We start from the raw sequence: 19,302 nt of genomic DNA, 5'->3' as shown, positions 1-19,302 counted from the left end.
CCCCCCCCACTCCTCTTTGAGCATTTGCACACATCATTTCTGCCCACATCCAGTTAGCCAAAACTTACCCTCTAGCTATCCTAGTGACTGCATTGGAGTCTGGGAATTGCAGTCTTTAACCGGAGCAGCTGAATAGCCAGGTAAAAATTGAGTGCTGTTACTACAAGGAAGAAGGAGAGAACAGATGCGGGAAGGGAAAGAACTAGCTGTTTTATTGGTTAGCTCTTTTCCTAACACTCTCAATAAAAGACCACAACCCCATTTCTCTAGCCCGTTACCCTTTACAGTAAAGTTTAGATATTTCTTTCTTCAGTTGTAAGAAAAAAATTGAAGTACTTAGAGTAACCCTTTGATTTAGCAATAATCATGTTTCAGTTAAATCATAAAGCCTTCAGTAAAACTCAAACCGCTGTTTCAAGGCATCTTGGAAATTGACAGAGGAAGTAGTCCAGGGTCCCTAGTTACTGGATAGGCTTCAAGGGCTCCATGATTCCTGGGCACTTGTAAAGTGAAATTGTTTATATAGCCTGGTGGTTAAGAGCATGGCCCCTGGTGTCAGACTGCCTGGGTTTAAATTCCAACTCTGCCATGTGCTAGATTTGCAACTTAGGCAGTTTTCTTAACCTCCCCATGCTCACTTTCTCTATCTGAAACATGAGAATAATAGTATACCTATTTCACAGAATTGCTGTGGGGACTAGTTAATGCATTTAAAGCACTTACAATAGTGCCTAACAATATTAAGTCCTGTATAAATACTAGCATTATTATTATTTGTATTCCTGGGGCAGGGTCAGTATCTTCCATCTGAGTATCAATAACGTCTATTGTAAATCTTACTTTAATACCTGAAAGAAATCACTATCACAGGCTTATGATCTGCATGAAATTTAAATTTTCTCTATTTTAATAAAAAATCATTTGACCTTTCATAACACAGAAGTTTATTTAGTGGAATCTACCTCAACAGTATTTTCTTTTAAAGCATTTTCTTGTTTTCTAGTTCTGTTTTACTTAACCTAATAGAAAATTTATATTCATCTCAGTTTTCTTTTAATTGCCACAGTTTTGATAGGCTTAAGCTTTTCTAGACTTTAATTTAAAATAGAAATGTTTTTTTTTCCTTTTGAGAAACCCTGTGCAGTTAATAGTTGTACATAAGGGGCTTACACATCCGCAAGTTGCACGTGTAACTCTGTTAGTGAGTTGGGCAGCAGATACACCTGTGATTAAGCAGAAAATGTTGATTTTTTTGTTGTTACTTGAACCATAAATGCAGTTGAGCCAAACTGAATCACAGTTGAAAATCTTACAGCCTGTCAATGTAGTGAAATAATAAGAGCCTATACAGCTGTTCATTTTCTGGAAAGTGAACATCGTGGCTGGAAAAGAAATTGGTGCTTCAACATTGTTAGGAATGAATTAATATTGTTCTATAATAAATTGCCAAATGTCACATTTAATAAACCGTTTTATTAGAAAGTCAGGTCAGCAGTAAATGCCCAGTATCTCATTACTTATCTTCTGTAGTTACACTGAGCATGCGAAGTATTTCCATTTTAAATTGCTTTTGCTAAATATTTGAGAAATAATTTTGGCGAATTTGTTGGTATCAGACCTGGAGCTTAAATACAAAACAGCTGTTGTTGAGAAAATACCATTTTCATAGCATTAGTATGCTTTTAATTAACATACTGGAATGAACTGTTAAACATTACCACTTACATGTTTAACTACTGTTTGACTTTCAAATGACTGATTTGCTTTCTCAATAGACTATTTACTTTAACTAAAAGAGGAAGAATTTTATTTAAATCATCCATATTTTTCTTCCCTCTGCAGAATATACCCAAGAAAAGTGGGGATTTCCAATGTGCCACTATTTAAAGGAAGAGAGATGGTGCTGTGGCCGGAATGCCAGAATGTCAGCATGTTTGGTATGACTGTTTTTTTTTTTCCTGGACTTAGAGCTTTATCCAGATGTTGCAGAATTTTATTTATTTATTTTTGGCTTCATTAAATGCCAAATTTTGCAGTGTCATTATTAATCTTTTTGTGCATTGCAAATTATGAGGAAAAAAATGGCTTACCCTTCCAACATTACTCACTCTTCATGCAGTGTGGTAACAATTTATAATTATACTATAATTCTACATTATAGTACTTAATTTCTTACATATAATTACTTTAATTATCATATAAAATGTACCAACAACCAAGTCTTAAACACAGAATTACTTTAGTGCTTTATCCACAGCTCTGTGGTATGTTTGTTTGTTTGTAGCAGATCATTTGGTCTCCTAATTTTTTATAAAATAGGAAAAATATTATTAAGCTACCTGGGATATGAAGTAACTATCTAGTTAAGTGAAATCTTTATTTAGCTCGTGTCCTTAGACCTAGAACACTTTAGCCCACAGTCTTCTCTGTTTGTGGTGTTATGTTGGTTTAAAAAGGAACAGATGCCAGTTAAATGGTATAAATGGACTTCGTCATCATAAATTTAAAATATAGCTTTTAAAATAATGTGTTTAATGTCCAATCCCAAGATAAATTAACTATTTTGTGGTCATTATCTCAATATTTTTTATATTGCCAGTAACACAGCAATATAAAAAAGTGTTCCAGTGTTCTGGGTCACATATCTGAGAATTAACTTTGAAATCTTATTTATGCTCAAATAATGATTTCCTTTTGTGAGTCCTCTTAAAATACTTTTCTGGGAGTTTGTCTTTCTTTCATTATATTTGTAAATGATACTCATTTAGGGTATTGTTAGAATGGGAGGTCATTCTTGGAATGACTTGGTTCCCAGAATGCTGGCAGCTTACACCCTCTAGGCAAGAAATTGAAATAGTCTTTTATAGGGAATCTGATTAGCCTAAGAGAAAAGACTAAAGATATTGGCATTAGGGATTTCACAATGAAATAGGACCTTTGTGGTGAGACCCACAATTAAAAGTCCTCACTTATAAGCACAGTGGTTCTAATCAAGATTATGATTACCGCATTTTAATTATCAAAAAGCCAAGAATCATTAGTTGTCTAAGGAAGTCTAACATGAAAGAAAAGAGATCAGATAAACAAATAGAAAAGTAGCAACTTGGAGGAAATGGATACTATCCAAAGTAAAATAAAATAACTATTAGTATCCCTTAGAAAGATAAAATAATATATCCACAAAATAAAAATGTTTGCTATAAAAATAAACATTCAACAAACCAAAAAGAAGAGTTTTTGAAAAATAAATTCCAAAATGTAGAATTTGTCAACCGTGCCGCACTTAAGAACTTTGCCTGGGGCTTCCCTGGTGGCGCAGTGGTTGAGAATCTGCCTGCCAATGCAGGGGACACGGGTTCGAGCCCTGGTCTGGGAAGATCCCACATGCCACGGAGCAACGAGGCCCGTGAGCCACAACTACTGAGCCTGCGCGTCTGGAGCCTGTGCTCCGCAACAAAGAGAGGCCGCGACAGTGAGAGGCCCGCGCACCGCGATGAAGAGTGGCCCCTGCTCGCCGCAACTAGAGAAAGACCTCACACAGAAACGAAGACCCAACACAGCCAAAAATAAATTAAATAAATTAATTAATTTAAAAAAAAAAAAGAACTTTGCCTGACCAATGTCAGCTTCTCATGGAATGCCCCTCTCCTTAACTCTATCCCTGTCTTTGCTCACCTTGACTTCTTTTTTTGATGCTAGGGTAATCTAGGAAAGTCTAAGGAACATATTTCTTTTGGTGCATCTTGTTTTATTGCCTTTTGCTCCATAACTGACCTTTTCTACAAATATTCAAAGCTTAAGGGGTTGAGAGAGACACAGAGAGAGAGAGAGAGAGAGAAGTATACCTTTCTGGTGACACTTTCAGATAAATTGTTAAGGGTACTAACCAGAGGGGAAAAATTAATTACACTAGTGCAATCTTGTCGGCATACTTTTAGCCTGATAAAACTGTAAAATATTTTAGATTGGTATGAAATGAACACTTGGTATATTTATTGGCCAAGAAAAATTATTAATGTTTGTAAGAAACTGCTTATCACCTACCTGATTATCTTTTATTATGTAATCAGAATTTATCATTGGTATTTCTAAAACAAACACATCAGTAACACATACCAAAAGTAGTTCTGTGTTATATGATATTTTTATTGATGCCAAATCATTTATTATTAAAAACTTTTGTTTCTTTATTATTGATAGTTCGGCCTTTTAGCAAAGCAAGTAACACAAAAATTTAATCTGAAATGAACACAACCAGTACTGTAAATGAAAACTCAGTGTTTTCTTCAATAACATACTTGTTCTGGGCCTGTTGCTACTTAATTTAATATAAAAATTATATAATAACTATCTTCTATATTCATAACACTCTGGTTCTAGATGTTCATGAAGGTATCCTTGAAGTCAATGGAAAAATTACATTTTTTTTCTTCAAACAATTTCTTTAAAGCAAGCTTTTATACCATGAACTCATTTTCCCACTAACTCTTCATGGTGTGAGGGCATGAGAAGTAAACCGGGGTTCAGAAAACAAGTTTTTAGTTCCTGTTCACCTGCTAACTAGCTGTGCAGCTTGTGGCAAGACCCTGCCATTGTCAGTGACCTTGTGCATCTGAGAAAATTGCACTTGGGATAATCTGCACATTTTCTTTCAGTTTTAAAAGTACATGATTCAGCTGTATCTAAAAAGTATTATTTATGAAGACAGCCATCTGAAGCAAATATGAGTACTTTAAATTTGAGTAGGAAGTATATGCACTGTTACATTTTACTGTTTTTCTTTATGTTTGAAATATTTTCTAACAAAAACTTTAAAAATAAAATTTTAGCTAAAATGTTATATCTAATTTAGTTATAAAACAACGTAAGTGTAGAAATGCATGTCTAAAAAATTGAAAGTTTCAGAAGGCCCTATTCCATTTTTAAATTATAACAAATCCTTTCATGTATGTTAGATTATGAGTATTTATGGGAAATATTGGGAAAATTTTATAAAATATTGGGAAAATTTTATAAAATTTTTTTTATAAAAGTGTTTTGAATTTTAAATAAATATCAATGTAAAACCAGCTACATATAAAATTGCAAAAATATGTATTACTTTCTCTTATGGTGACTTGATCATATGTGAATTTGATTTGAATTTGACCATGCAGACCAAAAATATATGTACTTTTCTAAACTAAGATTTCAACTATAATCAGTTCAATATAATCTTGTTTAATAAAAGATGAAATTATACTTTTATAAAAAATTGGAAGAAAATAAGTTAAAAAGTAGTACGTATATAAATATGTATGTCTATACATAATAATAGTTTTGGATTTCATTGTTTTAGCTGCAATAAAAGTGAGCCAAGAATATGTCATTTTATTTCTTTCCTGTTTTCTAATTCCTCCTAAAATTCAAGGAGTGTATACAGTTGGGGTGTGTATGTGTTTGTCTGCATGACACACATCCATATATCAGCCCTAAGTTATATAAGTGTACCAGTTAACATTCCTTAATGATATTAACACTTTTAAGTGTATAAACTTATATGTTATCATTTAATTAATCTTTTTAAATGTCACTTTCACAAGCCCTTATACAGTGTATATAAGTGTTATAAGGCAAGACTAAATATATCAGCTGTCTTTGTCTTATTTTTTTCTCCTTAAAGGCACTGGAGCGCGTTGCAGTCGGCCAAGGGGTAAGTGAGCGTGTTTACTCTAATCCAACTGATGAACGTGATAGTTTTTCTCAAAGTACTCTTCATACTTGACCTGCTGATGAACCTAAAACCTGATGGATTTTTATAAATATCACCTCTTCTTGTCACCTATTCATATTCAAACTTACACATTTTCTGTAAGTTTACTTTAAAAGAGAAAGTGAATTCTCAGGAAAAGTAAATTGAACTTTTAGGAAAACTTCCACGTTATACTCTTGTACTAATGTCTCATTTCTTTATACTATATTAAACAGTCTATAAATATTTCTAAAGAATGTTATTGCTGACTGTCAGGCTTTTATGGGCTTAGTTCAAGCAAAGATAAACAAGGTATAGCATTCAATTTATTTTTTAACTATAGTCCAAACCACACATTTTAGTTGGTTGTTTTTTAACTTTCTTCTTTATTGACTTCATTAGTCATTAGTTGCAACAACCAAATGGGTTTTTACATATAAACAAATGTTAAATGTATCCTTCACATATTCATGTAATTGCCTTTTCCTCTACCTTAAGATTTATGAAACATATTAGGAATTTTAAAGTATTTTTTTAAGAGTTCCTTTTAAATTTTTCGCAAAAGTTTTCTTATTGGACCTAAATTTTAGAAATTTCTCTTTTGCTTATTTTCAGGGAGGATTAATATGTCAATTTGAATTTTTAAAAATAATAGTAGCATAATAGTAGCAACAAGTATCATTTACTGAGTGCTTTCTTCGGGCCAGACACAATGCTAAGAACTTTGTGTGGTTTTTTAAAAAATACTCATTATACCTATCTGAAAATTGATAAAAACTGATTTTTTAAAGGCATTAGAGCATATTGTTTAAGTGTGTAAGCTTTAGTCTCAGACTGCTGGTTTGCATCAGCAGTCTGCTGGTCTTCATCAGTTACTGGCTTAGTGACCAGAGACACATCATGATTTCTCCATAGCTTAATTTCTTTATCTTTAAAATACAAATAATAATACTACTAAAAAAATAAGAGTAACAATAATACCTTCCTCATAGAGTTTTTGTGAGGATTAAATGAATGAAAGATGTAAAATGCTTAAAACAATGTCTATCACGTAGTACGTGTTCAATAAATATCAACTGTTGTTACTGTTACAGGTGGTTAATAATTATGATCATGAAAATAATACCTAAGTTTAACACAGAGCTTACCAAAGTACTGTTCAAAGTTTTCTTCATCAATTAAAGTGCTGCATACATGGCCTGTGAGATCGGGACTGTTATCCCATGATACACATGAGGAAACTGTTGAGTAGTGAACACTGAGATTTGAGTCTCTGACTCTGGAGCCCTAGCTCTTAACTATAGTACAGATCAAAATAGTGGTTCCTTAGGGGTCTGGAAGAGGAAAGAGCCTTAATCATAACAGTGCCCCAATGCATTTGTGCTCTGTTTTTCAATTTCCCAAGGGCTTGTTCATGTTTACAGTCAATCTTATGAGTTGGGTATTCCCCAAACTTACATGAGAACATGATATACAGCAGAAGTTTAGTAGTGCATTCTAGCTCAGTTAATTGCAGAGTTCTTTCAGCTTAGTGCCCTTTCCACTAGACCTGTAAAATGCATGTCTAATATATACACACACACATATATATATATACACACACACTTTAAGGGTGTACTCTTTCTGTTCCCCCCCATTTTAAAATGCATTAAACTGTTAAGTTGATTTATCACTTGTGAAGGAAAGAAAGTAAACTCTGAGCCACATCTAGCTTATTCCTGGAGTAGTCAGGCACAGGCTGCTCGGGAGATGTTGACTTCCTTCCCACTTACCCCCATCTGTATTTATCAGGATGGATAGTCCTAGTTATTCCAGGAATGCACATTCGAAGGCACTTCATAACTCTCCTTTCTCTTAGGAAACAACTGTAAAGCTCTTATTTACTCAGGGTAACTTGGGAATGATGATTTATTCTATCCTGTTTGTGTTCCTCTGTGCATTCCATTTTTGTATGTTCTCTTGCTTAAAATACATTTCTTGGTCTCTTTTGGTGGCCTTTCTACAATCAGTTTTTAATAACAATATAAATATACATTTATTTCTAAATTATTTGGATACCATTTTACATAATTTTTCTAAAAGGCATGGGAAAGGAGAGCTTTATTTTTAAGAGTTTCTTTGCTTTCCTAAATGAAAGTATATAATAAAAAAATTAATGATACCCTATCCCTGCCAAAGTGTCAGAGAGGCAAAATAGCATCATGGCTTGGTACTACTGGGACATCAGAGCTAGGCTTCTTCAGTTCAAATAACAGCTCGACTATTTTTAGGAGTTTCATATAAAATTTACATAAAAATGAAATTCCTCACAGGGAGATGAGCTCGGTGCTTTGTGACCACCTAGAGGGGTGGGATAGGGAGGGTGGGAGGGAGGAAGATGCAAAAGGGAAGAGATATGGGGACATATGTATATGTATAACTGATTCACTTTGTTATAAAGCAGAAACTAACACACCATTGTAAAGCAATTATACTCCAATAAAGATGTTAAAAATAAATAAATAAATAAAAATGAAGTTCCTACCTATTTTAGCTAATCAACTAAAAAGTTAAGAACTTTGTAAGCCATTTATAATACTAATATATCACTTCATGTAATTATTTATTTCCCAAAATGCCTTGAATTTCAGTAGAACAGTATAAGAGTAGGTGTTAATATATGAAAAGGGATTTCAGCATTTTTGTGAGAGAACTGAAAGGATTTGGGGAAAGTGGGGAGCAGATGATAAAGTAGAGATTTGGGGTACTGAAGAAAAAAATTACTCAAGATGAAAAAACATCAAATGGAAAATATATCCAGAGAGAGGAAATTCTTAATGAAATGTTTGGAGAAATGTTCAGGAAAGGGAAGTTTAGAAATCAGATTTTGTCTCAAGTCAAGAAGTTGTATTTGGAAAGAGATTTTACATAAGGAGTGTGCCTTTTGAAGGTTATAAATTTTAGTGTGGGCACTCAAGTATGTATTTGTGTCTGCTTTCAGTGAGTTATTTTAGGAGTTGAGTTGGGGACTGTGGTATCCCTAACACCATTTCCTACTGGAGTCACCCTCCTCACTGTTGTCAACATCCAGAGAGGATATAACTTGTGTTGTTCAAAGTGCTCTGTCAAGACCCTGCAAGTCAGACATTCTCCAGTGACTTAAGAAGGCAATGCCGTCGGGTGAAGACCCAAGAAATAATGGTTGACCCTCGACTCCCAACTTGTGGTTTTTTGTGGTCTCAGCACCTGGGGCCCATAGTGTAGGAACTTGATGTTAGATGGGGGAAAGGGACAGTAGAGTAGGTTTTCTGCCTGAGCACACAGGCAAAATTTTATTTTCTGTTAAACTCCACCTGAATCCAGATGTGTTCTCGTTGAAAACAAATGAAGATAACAATTTGGGGCTCAGAAGGAGAATAGAAGTTACAAAAGGATAACTCAGTGAAGTACACATTCCACTGAACTCTATCTTTAAAACTTTACCCATGGTTGGAGAGTTTTTAGTTTTTAACTTACTTGACTTCTCAAAAGCATTCAATATTGCCAACCTCCCTCCATACTTGCTCATTTTTCTTTTTTTTTTCAATAATAACTTTGCATGGGAGCAAGGTGGTTGTTGCTGATATCTCTGTTGGATGGGGACGTGGATGGAGTTTTGGCAACTTTTTGTATTTTCTTAGTTTAAGGGTACCTCTTACATTGCTACAGTGAAGCACTTTCTTTTATGTATAGTACTTTTTTACCTTCTACTTTGAAACTCTTATGTGTCATTAGGGACCTTCTCTTCAGCCATTCCTTCTTTCCTACCTTTGCACCTTCATGGACACTTCCCACCTCTTTTTCCCCAGGAAATGAAGTTCTGCTGAGACTTCAGTCTCTGATCTCATGTCCTTTCCAAGGCCCTTCTTTTCAACTCTGTAGTAGCAATGCTGTGATCTTTTAGGCCTCAGACATATTTTAGTATGTCCTTACTTAGGGTAGTACCTTCTCTCTCTGGCTGTGAATACTTGGTAATATCTCTAATCCACCACCATTAGGAAAGATGCGCATTCTTATCTCTTTTGCACACATCCTACATGTCTGCTCTCTTATACAGACCTGACTTGGTTGGTCATGAAGTTTATTTCTACGTTTTTAACTGATAAACACTCCATTTGGGACATTAGCTAATTTTTCTTTGAATATTCCTTTTCTTCCTCATTCACTACTACTTCTTTCGTAGTTTCTTCTATTTTCTCAGTGAGAACTAGCCTCCAAGTACATTTTAACTTAGAATAGAAAAGTTATAAAATTATCACCTATGTTTAGCAACAAACTCAGGTTTCTAACATTCACTTATGGTTCTGACTCTCAAGTGTTGATTTGATTTCTGTTTTTTATTTGGTTCTTGTGCTCATGTATATCTGCATTTTTTTCAGCTGCCTACTGAATCACTCTTCTATCGTGCCGTACTTCAGGATATTATTAAAGATTGTTATGGCATCACCAAATGGTATGATGATTTCATTTCAATAAGAATAACTATCCTGTATTATAAGTGAAGTGACTTTTAGTTTTCAGGTGAATTCATTCAGGGTCACTGTTATTAGTAGAAGAAGCTTTGAATTTGAGCGTGATTTCAGTAAGTAATGAAGAACTATGCAGCAACCGTATCTTAGGTTAATCATTATTAAAGTAAGGGTTCTAATGATTCCCTTTTGTCCTGAAAGGTTGTTGTGATGATAAAGAAATATATGTAAAATGTACTTTAGAATTTGAGAAGTATTGAAATGTTATATGTAAGTAATTCAGTGAATATAATATTATAATATGAGCAGGGGTTATATTTAAAATATTTCACAACCACTATAGCATAAACACTTAACTAATTAGAACAGATATCAATCTTAAACAGCCAGTGTGGCCATTCATGTCTCTACTGATAGAACAGTAGCCTTGCATATGTTTTTTTTTTCTTTTTTTTCTTGCATATGTTTTGTTTCTGTTTTCCCCAGATAATAATGGCTGCCTATACAGAAAGGCAAGGATTAGGAGAATTTTTCATAATATTGGTTTAATAACTGCCATACTCAAGCATACATCTGCAGTCCCTTCAATTTTCATGAATGTTTCTTCGTACTAGTTATAATTTTAGGATTCTGATTGCCATTTGGTTATAATAGGATTATTCTTCAAACTAAGATAGGGTAGTTTTCAAGTTCTCAAAAACAAATTCAAACTTATTAACAGAAGTAGAAGCTATTTTCAGATTAGGTATAATTTCTCTAAGAAAAATAGTCTATTTTTTTACTAAAAGAAATTATGACATACAAATATCTACATATACCATTGATTTTAATTGTCATTTCTAGGTAGATAACTCCCAAATCTGTGTCCCTATCTCCATTCTCTTTTCCATATATTAATCTTCAAAATGTCTGAAAGTGAATTTCTCATGGTTTACTGAAAACTGGTTCCTTTCCCTGAACTCACCCCAAGATGCTAACCTTGTTGGAAAAAGTCACAAAATTGTGCAAATTCATGTCTACTCAAATATTGACTGCCTGCCTTCCTTTGAGACCTCAAATCTGTTCATTACTGTGTTTGTTGTTCCTTGATGACCACTTAAGATCATCTACACTCTTTTCTGAACCTTCCTTCTCACTGAAAAATTCACATCTCTCCAACCCTCCACATTCCTGCCTGCCTTTATTACTCAGTAGATGTTATTTAAGACTTCTTTCATTCCAGATCTTTATTGAGCTTTCAGCCATATTTGATCATGTAATAATTGTTTTTTCCAAACTCTCGTCCTCACTGTCTTCCATTAAGCTGCATTCCTCTAAGTTTCCTCTTCCTACCTTGAACTCTCATCTGTCTTCTGTAAGCATTTTTCTTCTTACTCATCCCCTTGGTATATCCAGAAATTCTCTAGTGTTTTATACTTAGCTGCTGTCTCTTTATATTTCCTCTTTCTCTTAACAGTTACCCTCACAACAAATAACTTAAATCATGTATCCAGCTCCCACCTCTTTTTTGAAGTTCAAATCTCTATTTCTCAATATAGAGAAACAGCTTCTGAACAGCCTCACTTAAGTACCTTAAGCACCTTAAAAATACACCAGATTCAGCCACAGCCAAAAAACAAAGTCAGCTTCCCACCAATTCTATTCCTCTTTCTTCTGTCTCTTGACTTCTTTTGTCATTTCTGGGGAATTGCATGACCATTATCAAGCTTTAGAAATCTTAAAATCATATTCGATTCTTTTCTTTTCTCATCATCAAACCACACATTCTAATTAGTTGCCAAGACTTGCACATGTTATATTTTTTAACCCAGCGGTTGTTTATTGTGGGGCAAGCAGCCTATCAGGTTCTGAATGCATAGGATGTAGTGTCCACACAGGAGTCTTTCATATTCTAGTCAGGATGGCATGTGCAGAAACCAAAGAAAATGATAGAAACCTGCTTCCAGTAACAGCAGACTAAGTAATTAGGGCTAACCCTCTTTCTGAGAAAAACTAAAAATGCTAGAGATGTGTATATATGCAAGTGTGTGGTGTGTGTGTACAAGTATGTGTGTATTTAAATTTGTTTCTAATTGGTTTGAGAACATCAGAGACTATCAAGGAAATTAAAAATTACACAGCAAATATCTAGGAGAAGATGGAAACCAAGAGAAATGAAGCCAGCTTTTAGGGCTTCATTTTCCCCCAGATGCCATTTCTTAACTACGGAAAAGGGGAATTCCCTGGCAGTCCAGCGGTTAGGACTCAGCGCTTCCACTGCCCAGGCGCGGGTTCGACCCCTGGCCAGGGAACTAAGATCCCGGAGCCGCGCGGCTCGGCCCAGCCAAATTTAAAAAAATAAAATAAAACAGCAATAACAACAACAAAAAAGAATGATCAATAGCAGCAATGTTTATAAGAGCAAAAGTCTAGGAATAAAAATTTCATTAATAGGAGAATGGATAAACTGTTGTGGAATACCGTGCCATAGTGAAAATGTATGAATTACAACTACACGCATCCAAGTGGATGAATGTTGTGAATCTAAACGTTATAGAAAAATTCCTATTTAATTTGGAAACAAGCACAAACGGTATAATTATTCAGGAGTGTAAATATGTGGTAAACAATCAAGAAAAGCATAAGAATGATAAACACAAGCAATATTCAGTGGTATAGTATCCTATGGGAGGGAGGACAACTGAGTAGACAAAGTGATGAGGTGGGGAAGATGAGGGGCACATAGGAATTTCTAGAGACGGTTAATGTTCTATTTCTCAAGTTTGGTGTTGCATATAAGGGTTCATTTTATTGACATTCTTTATACCTTATACATAGTATTTTGTAAATACTTGTTTGTGTTCAACAGCAGTGAAATTATAATCTCATTTCAGGCTACACCCCAGGGTTAGTTGAACTACATATTATACTCCTAGTATCTGTTCCAGTCACCTCATTATAGTAATAAGGAAAATTAAGATAAAGTGGTTAAAAGCTTGTCTTCAGTCGTACAGCCTGAAAGAACCAGAGCTAGGACCAAATTCATAGTCCACAAAAAAGTTTTCTTTTTGCTATCCCATGCTTCTTTTTAGTTTAAATTCTTTGGGATATTTTTAATATGAGTGGAGTTATAGGTCTCCTTGTATTAGCATTGTTAACAAGGTTAACTTGATTGGAATCTCTGGCCAACAAGAGTACTAAAGACAGAAAATAAGATCACTGAATTATTTCTTCTGCATTTTGTTTAGCTTTCCTTGCTAATTAAATAAATTGTCTTCCAGTGATATACTGTTTCAGACTACTTGAAATATTATTCTGAAAGTTTCTTTAAGTTTAATCGTTTATATAACATAAGATTAGAAGTAAACTTTTTTCATGGACTTAAAAACTATAGCATTTTTACTCTGTTGTAGTTGTGAATTAGCATTTAACACTTATGTTAAAACTCAATAATTTATATAATTTTTAAAATGTTATAATTAGTCCTTATCTGGAAACTTTCTAAGGGAATAAAATGCCAAAGAAAGCATTTAATGGGATAAAAATCCTTTAGAACACTTCAAAAGAGAGCAGAGAAATTGATGTGTATACTTTACTTACTTTATTATTCTCTTCCATAATGAGTACTGTAAACAGCTGTAGAAGAAATACATAAATTTTGATGCCTGTAATTATAAATTAGTTTAACTTTCATTTTAATTTTGCAGTAATCAAATAGGTATGTGAAAAACCAGATCATGAAAACTGGCTCACCAAATTAAAGCTACTTATTTAGTCCATAATATGTGGTCAGATTAGCAGGTCTGTATCTTTTAAATTGAAGAGTATTTTGAAGATTTTTGTAACTTCCTTAAGTGATTGCCATTTTCAGCAAAAATTTTTGTTAAGTCTTAAGAAATACTTAAAGGTCCTTTAAGTCTTTCAGTAGGTACTAGCATATAAAACACAAAATAAATAACTTCATAAATATTTTCTGGTGATGGAGAAACTGAACTTTGATATTTTCTGTCCTTCACGTGCTTATTTTTATTTAGTATATGTCTACTTTACCTTTTCCTATAATTTCCTAAACTAATGTTGCTTCTTTGGAAAATGCTACAAGGAAACCATGTTCTTACAATTGTATTTTGGGGAAAGCATGTGGGTGGTGTTGGATTCACTTGAGTAGAATTTTAATTAGATCTAGTGCATTCACTTTTATTAAAAGGAAGAATACTGATTCCTTTTTAGCATGCTAACCGTGCTTTATTCTGACAGAGGGCCCCCTTTTAATCTGTTCTTCAAGTCCCATCATTTATCTTTCAGAAACAGTCATGTCACTTTTCTCACTTCAAAATGTTTGATAATTTCTCTTCTTTATACTCAAAAACTAAAATATCCTTATTATGGCATTCAAGGCCATTTCTAAGGTGCCACTAATGTCCTTTCCAGCCTAATTCATCACCCCATTCTTCCTTCTCTGCACCCCAAGCAGCTGCCCATGCACACTGTTTGTATACTGGATTATTCATCATTTCATATGCATCAATGCATAAATGCATTCATGCAATTATTTTTGGACCTCGTATGCTTCCTTGGAGCTCCTTTGCCTACCTGAAATATTCCCCTCCCCATTTCTGCATCTTTTCCTTCCCTGTTTCTGGCAGGTGAAATCCTAGGCATTCTTTAAAACCCAGTTTGGAAGACATCTCTGGTATCTTTCCCTTCTCCTTCTCACTCTCTCCTCCCATAGTACTTAATCTGGGATTCACTGCTCTTATTGAATCTAAATGTACAATGAGTTGTTTGTGTCTACTCCTCTGCCACCTGGTGAGCCCTGATGGCCAGTTTTCAGCTTTATTAATTGAAGTCATCTATCATAGTGGTTAAGAGCACAGATTCTGAAAATCCTCTTTGGAACCATTTTCCCGTCCAACTACTATCCCATATCTGTTCTTTCCTTTACTGGAAAACTCCTTGAAAGTGCTGCCAATTTCTTTCCCATTTCACTTGAATTCCAATCAGACCTTACTTCCATCACTCTGTCAAACTCCCCTTTTCAGGGGCACTAATGACCCCATGTGGCTAAATCTCCTGGTCAGCTCTCAATCCTCAACTTACTGAGCCTGCCATAAGTATTTCACACAATTTGCCACTTTTTGCTTTCTCGCATATGCTAGAGAAAGTCCCTCTTAAGATAGTCACCTTTTTCTTTTTTTTTTTTTTTTTTTCAGTTTATTTTGCTGACTCTTCTTCCTCTTTCAGACCTCTCATTTTTGGAGTGCTTTTTTCTATCAGTTCCTACCACCTAGGTGATCTCATCATGTCTCATGGCTTTCACTACCATTTATATGCTGGTGAATCTCAAATCTACAGTCCAGTTAATGACAAGCGTATTCTTCTAGTTGCTCAGGCCAGGATAACTTTGACCTCTCTCTCTCACACTGCCTGGATCCAGTCCTTCAACAATTTTATAGTCTGTCTAATTAAATATATCTAAAATTCTGCCACTTCTTAACCATCCTCAGGGCCACCACCCTGGTCAAAGCCACCATCATCTCTCATGTAGATTATTGTAATAACCTCCGAATTGATCTCCCTGCTTCTATTTTTGCCCCCTAGAGTCTATTCTCCACACAATAGCCAGAGTGATCCTGTTAATATTTTTAAGTGAGATCTTGCTCACAGTCTTCCCATGGTTTCTTATTCACTTGGAAGTAAAGCTAATATTTTCACTATGACCTACAAAGCCTTATGTGATGGAGCTACTCATTATCTCTCTGATCTCATTTCTACTATTTTCCCATTTATTTATGTCTGTACTGCTTTCCTTGGTATTACTTGAAAATACCAGGAACACTTTCTACCCCAGAGCCTTTCCATATAATGTGTCCTCTGCCTGGAATGCTCCTCACCAGATATCCACATGGCTAGTTCACTCTCTTTCTTTAGTTCTTTACTCAAAATTATCATCTCTATGATATCCACCATCACTCCTCTCTAACATTTCTTATCTGCTTTCTCTCCTCTGTCATCAGCTTCTCATTAGCTCATATTGCCATACAGTTAGTCGCCTACATACGAACGAGTTCTGTTCCGAGAGTGCGTTTGTAAGTCCAATTTGTTCGTAATTGCAACAAAGTTAGCCTAGGCACCCAACTAACACAGTTGGCTATATAGTACTGTATTATAGGCTTATAATACTTTTCACACAAATATACATAAAAAACAAACACAAAAAATAAAGAAAACATTGTTATTCTTACTGTACAGTACCTTGAAAAGCACAGTAGTACAGTACAACAGCTGGCATACAGGGGCTGGCATCGAGTGAACAGGCAAGAAGAGTTACTGACTGGAGGAGGGAGAGGAGGTGGGAGATGGTAGAGCTGAAGGATCATCACAATAGGAGACAGAGGGCAAGCTGCAATTTCACTCACGCCTGACGTTGATGGCACAGGTTCTGGTTCCTTGCTGGATTCAATTCTATCTACCCTCTTGAAAAAATGATCCAGTGATGTCTGGGTAGTAGCTCTTTTCTTCTTGTCCTAGAAGACATTATAGCAATGGATTGCATTCTGAACGGCTGATGCAACCTTTGTGTACCGTTCTACGTTCAGGTCCTGTGCCTCAAACGGTAACAGTGCCTCCTCAAATAAAGAAAATCCCCTTGCCATTCCCTGCGATGTGAATCTCTTCAGTTCTTCAGTTACTTCTTCTTCCTCTTGTCACTCCACTCTCTCGATTATTTTCACTTTTGTTTCCATCATTATCGCTTGGCGCTTCTTAGCAGTACCAGCTACATCACCGCTGCTTTTACACTTGCTTCTGGACATCCTGGGCTTGTAATGAAGATACTGTACTACTGTACTCTATACAGTACTGTATAGTAAAATACACAAAAGCACAACCACTTGTAGAGGATGCGTGCACATGACAATGTACACCAGACACGTGAACTAACTTATGTGATTGGACAGGCAAACTCACGTTCAGCTCTTTATCGTTTGGTCATGTGACAACCACCATATAGTAGGCAGTTTTAGGATATAGAATCAGAAAGAAGTTTTGTTTGGCATGGGGGATTTTGGTTTGCTTGCTTGGTTTTTTCAGACAGAGAAACTTGAGCATTTTCCAATGATAAGAGTAAAGACTCAGTGAGTAAAGAGAAGTTGAAGATACATCAGAGGAGGCAGAACAAGATGGCATCCAGATCCCTGATCTTAGGCATTTTCTTACGGAAAGCAATTATATTAACTATATTAATTATATTAACTAATTAACAGAGAGAAGGATTTCTATTTATCTTCACACACGTCAGCAAAAATTAAGACTGCAGTGATTCTGTGATGTCATAATGTATAACAGTAAAAGGTAGACTCCAAATCTTTAGTGTTAAATAATGAGAAAAATGCAATAGGCACTTACTAAAAATTAAAAATGGGATTGCCCCATATTCCATTTGTTAACAGTCCTATTCTGTGCTTTTACTTACTATATAGGTAAGTTTTGAGATTTTTTTTGCACCTGCCTCTTTTTTTCTCATTTCTTAATTACTAGAATTGCAGTATTTATCCTTAAAACTATAGACCCTTCTAAAGTCTGATGAGTGAAATATTCTCTTTCTTGTAGCTGCAAAAGAGCAGACTGCATTCTACATCATAAACTCTCTTTACAGCTATTATTTTTAAGAAGGTTGATTTGTAAGACACCCAGACTTTATAGAGATTAGTGCCATGTCCTGCAAAAGTAACCTTTTACCTCCAAAAGTTCTAAAAGCCTGATTCATTATACTAAATCTTGTGTTGCTTTGGTAATAATATTTAAATTGACATTCTGTTTCCTGTAAAATATACTTTTTTTTTCTTAAACCAAAATGGACTTATTGGTACTTCCCTTCTTCTATACCGTGAAAGTAATAAAACCGTTTTTTCTGAATTTTTTAACAATAGCACTCCATTTTCAAATACAGTCTTACATAGAACCAAATAAATTTAATAAATTTTAGGAAAGGACTTATTTCTGATGCAATTATTCTTTTCATATTTTATGGAAAATTGTAACCCTTTAAAGTACCTCTTTGGAGTCCTTAAGGAGGACAGTTTAAAAAAAAATTGTTGTAACCTATTTCTATATTTTATGTGTTGGCCTAATTTTAGTATGTTACTTTTATAATTTAATCATTTGTTTTATCAATATTGCTGTTCGCAGTACTGTTGGAAACTGAGACATTTTGAAACTTAATTCCTCCTCTAAGAAAGCTTACCCTAGTCAATTCCAGCAGCTAAAGCACTCCCTACTCTGTGCTCTAGTCTGAGCACCATCTTGTGCTTATCACATTGAATTATAGCATTTGTTCACCTGTCTTCCTTTATAAACTGTGGATGATTCTACCCCTAGAACCCAGCACAATAACAGGAAAATGACCTCCATTCATTGAGTGTTTGTCAGACACTGAGCCAAGCATGGTGCATACATAGACTCTCTTATCTTCAGCCTTCTACTGCTGAACAAGGAGAGGCAAAGAGAGGTTTTTAAGCGGTAAATACGTGGTAGAGCAAGGAATCAAACTTATTTCAGTCTTGCGTTCACATGGAGTCTGCCTACTTCTCTTTGTCTATAACACAGAGGTAGACATTCTTCATCTAAAGTTTAACAATATCGAGTATAAATCCTGTTGACGAACAGTGCCGGAGTTAATTTTTAATAGTAGTTAATATCCCAGATTCTGAAGCCAGACTTCCTGAATTCAAACTGTGGGCAGTTTACTTAACCTCTCTGTTCTTTAGTTTCACCATCTTTAAAATGGGAATAATAGTGGGACCTACCACATGGAGTAGTAGGAAGGATTAAATAAGTAAATGCAGCAAAGGACTTAAGAGCCCTGGCACATCGTAAACATGAAATAAATATTAACAGTTATTATTTGTTTTGTTTACATTGCACTATTCCTTATATATTTGTTCAGTAGTTCTCTCTATATATATTTTAAATCACACTTGTTTATTTGTATAGTTAAGCCTGCCTTCCTAACTCTACTTGATTAGCAAATAGATCTATTTACTGTATTAACGCATTTCATGTTATAGTCTGACTAGATGTTTTTGTTTCTAGAAGCTGCAAGAG

At 34.8% G+C, this 19,302-nt stretch overlaps 1 protein-coding gene across 2 annotated transcripts in view; it reads left to right on the top strand.

Annotated features, from left to right (window-relative positions):
• Positions 1-19,302, top strand: part of METTL25 (methyltransferase like 25) — a 104,364-nt gene that overhangs the window by 61,326 nt on the left and 23,736 nt on the right. For both annotated transcript variants that reach the window (XM_061204648.1, XM_061204647.1), the window contains exons 6-8: positions 1,843-1,937; positions 5,663-5,692; positions 10,129-10,202. In XM_061204648.1, coding sequence (XP_061060631.1) covers positions 1,843-1,937; positions 5,663-5,692; positions 10,129-10,202 — 199 coding nt within the window. The remainder of the gene's footprint in view (positions 1-1,842; positions 1,938-5,662; positions 5,693-10,128; positions 10,203-19,302) is intronic.

Source organism: Eubalaena glacialis, chromosome 11 (assembly GCF_028564815.1).
Source record: "Eubalaena glacialis isolate mEubGla1 chromosome 11, mEubGla1.1.hap2.+ XY, whole genome shotgun sequence".
NCBI classification, from domain to species: Eukaryota; Metazoa; Chordata; class Mammalia; order Artiodactyla; family Balaenidae; genus Eubalaena; species Eubalaena glacialis.
The sequence above is the reverse complement of the archived record's forward strand: the minus strand, read 5'-3'. Positions and strand labels throughout refer to the sequence as shown.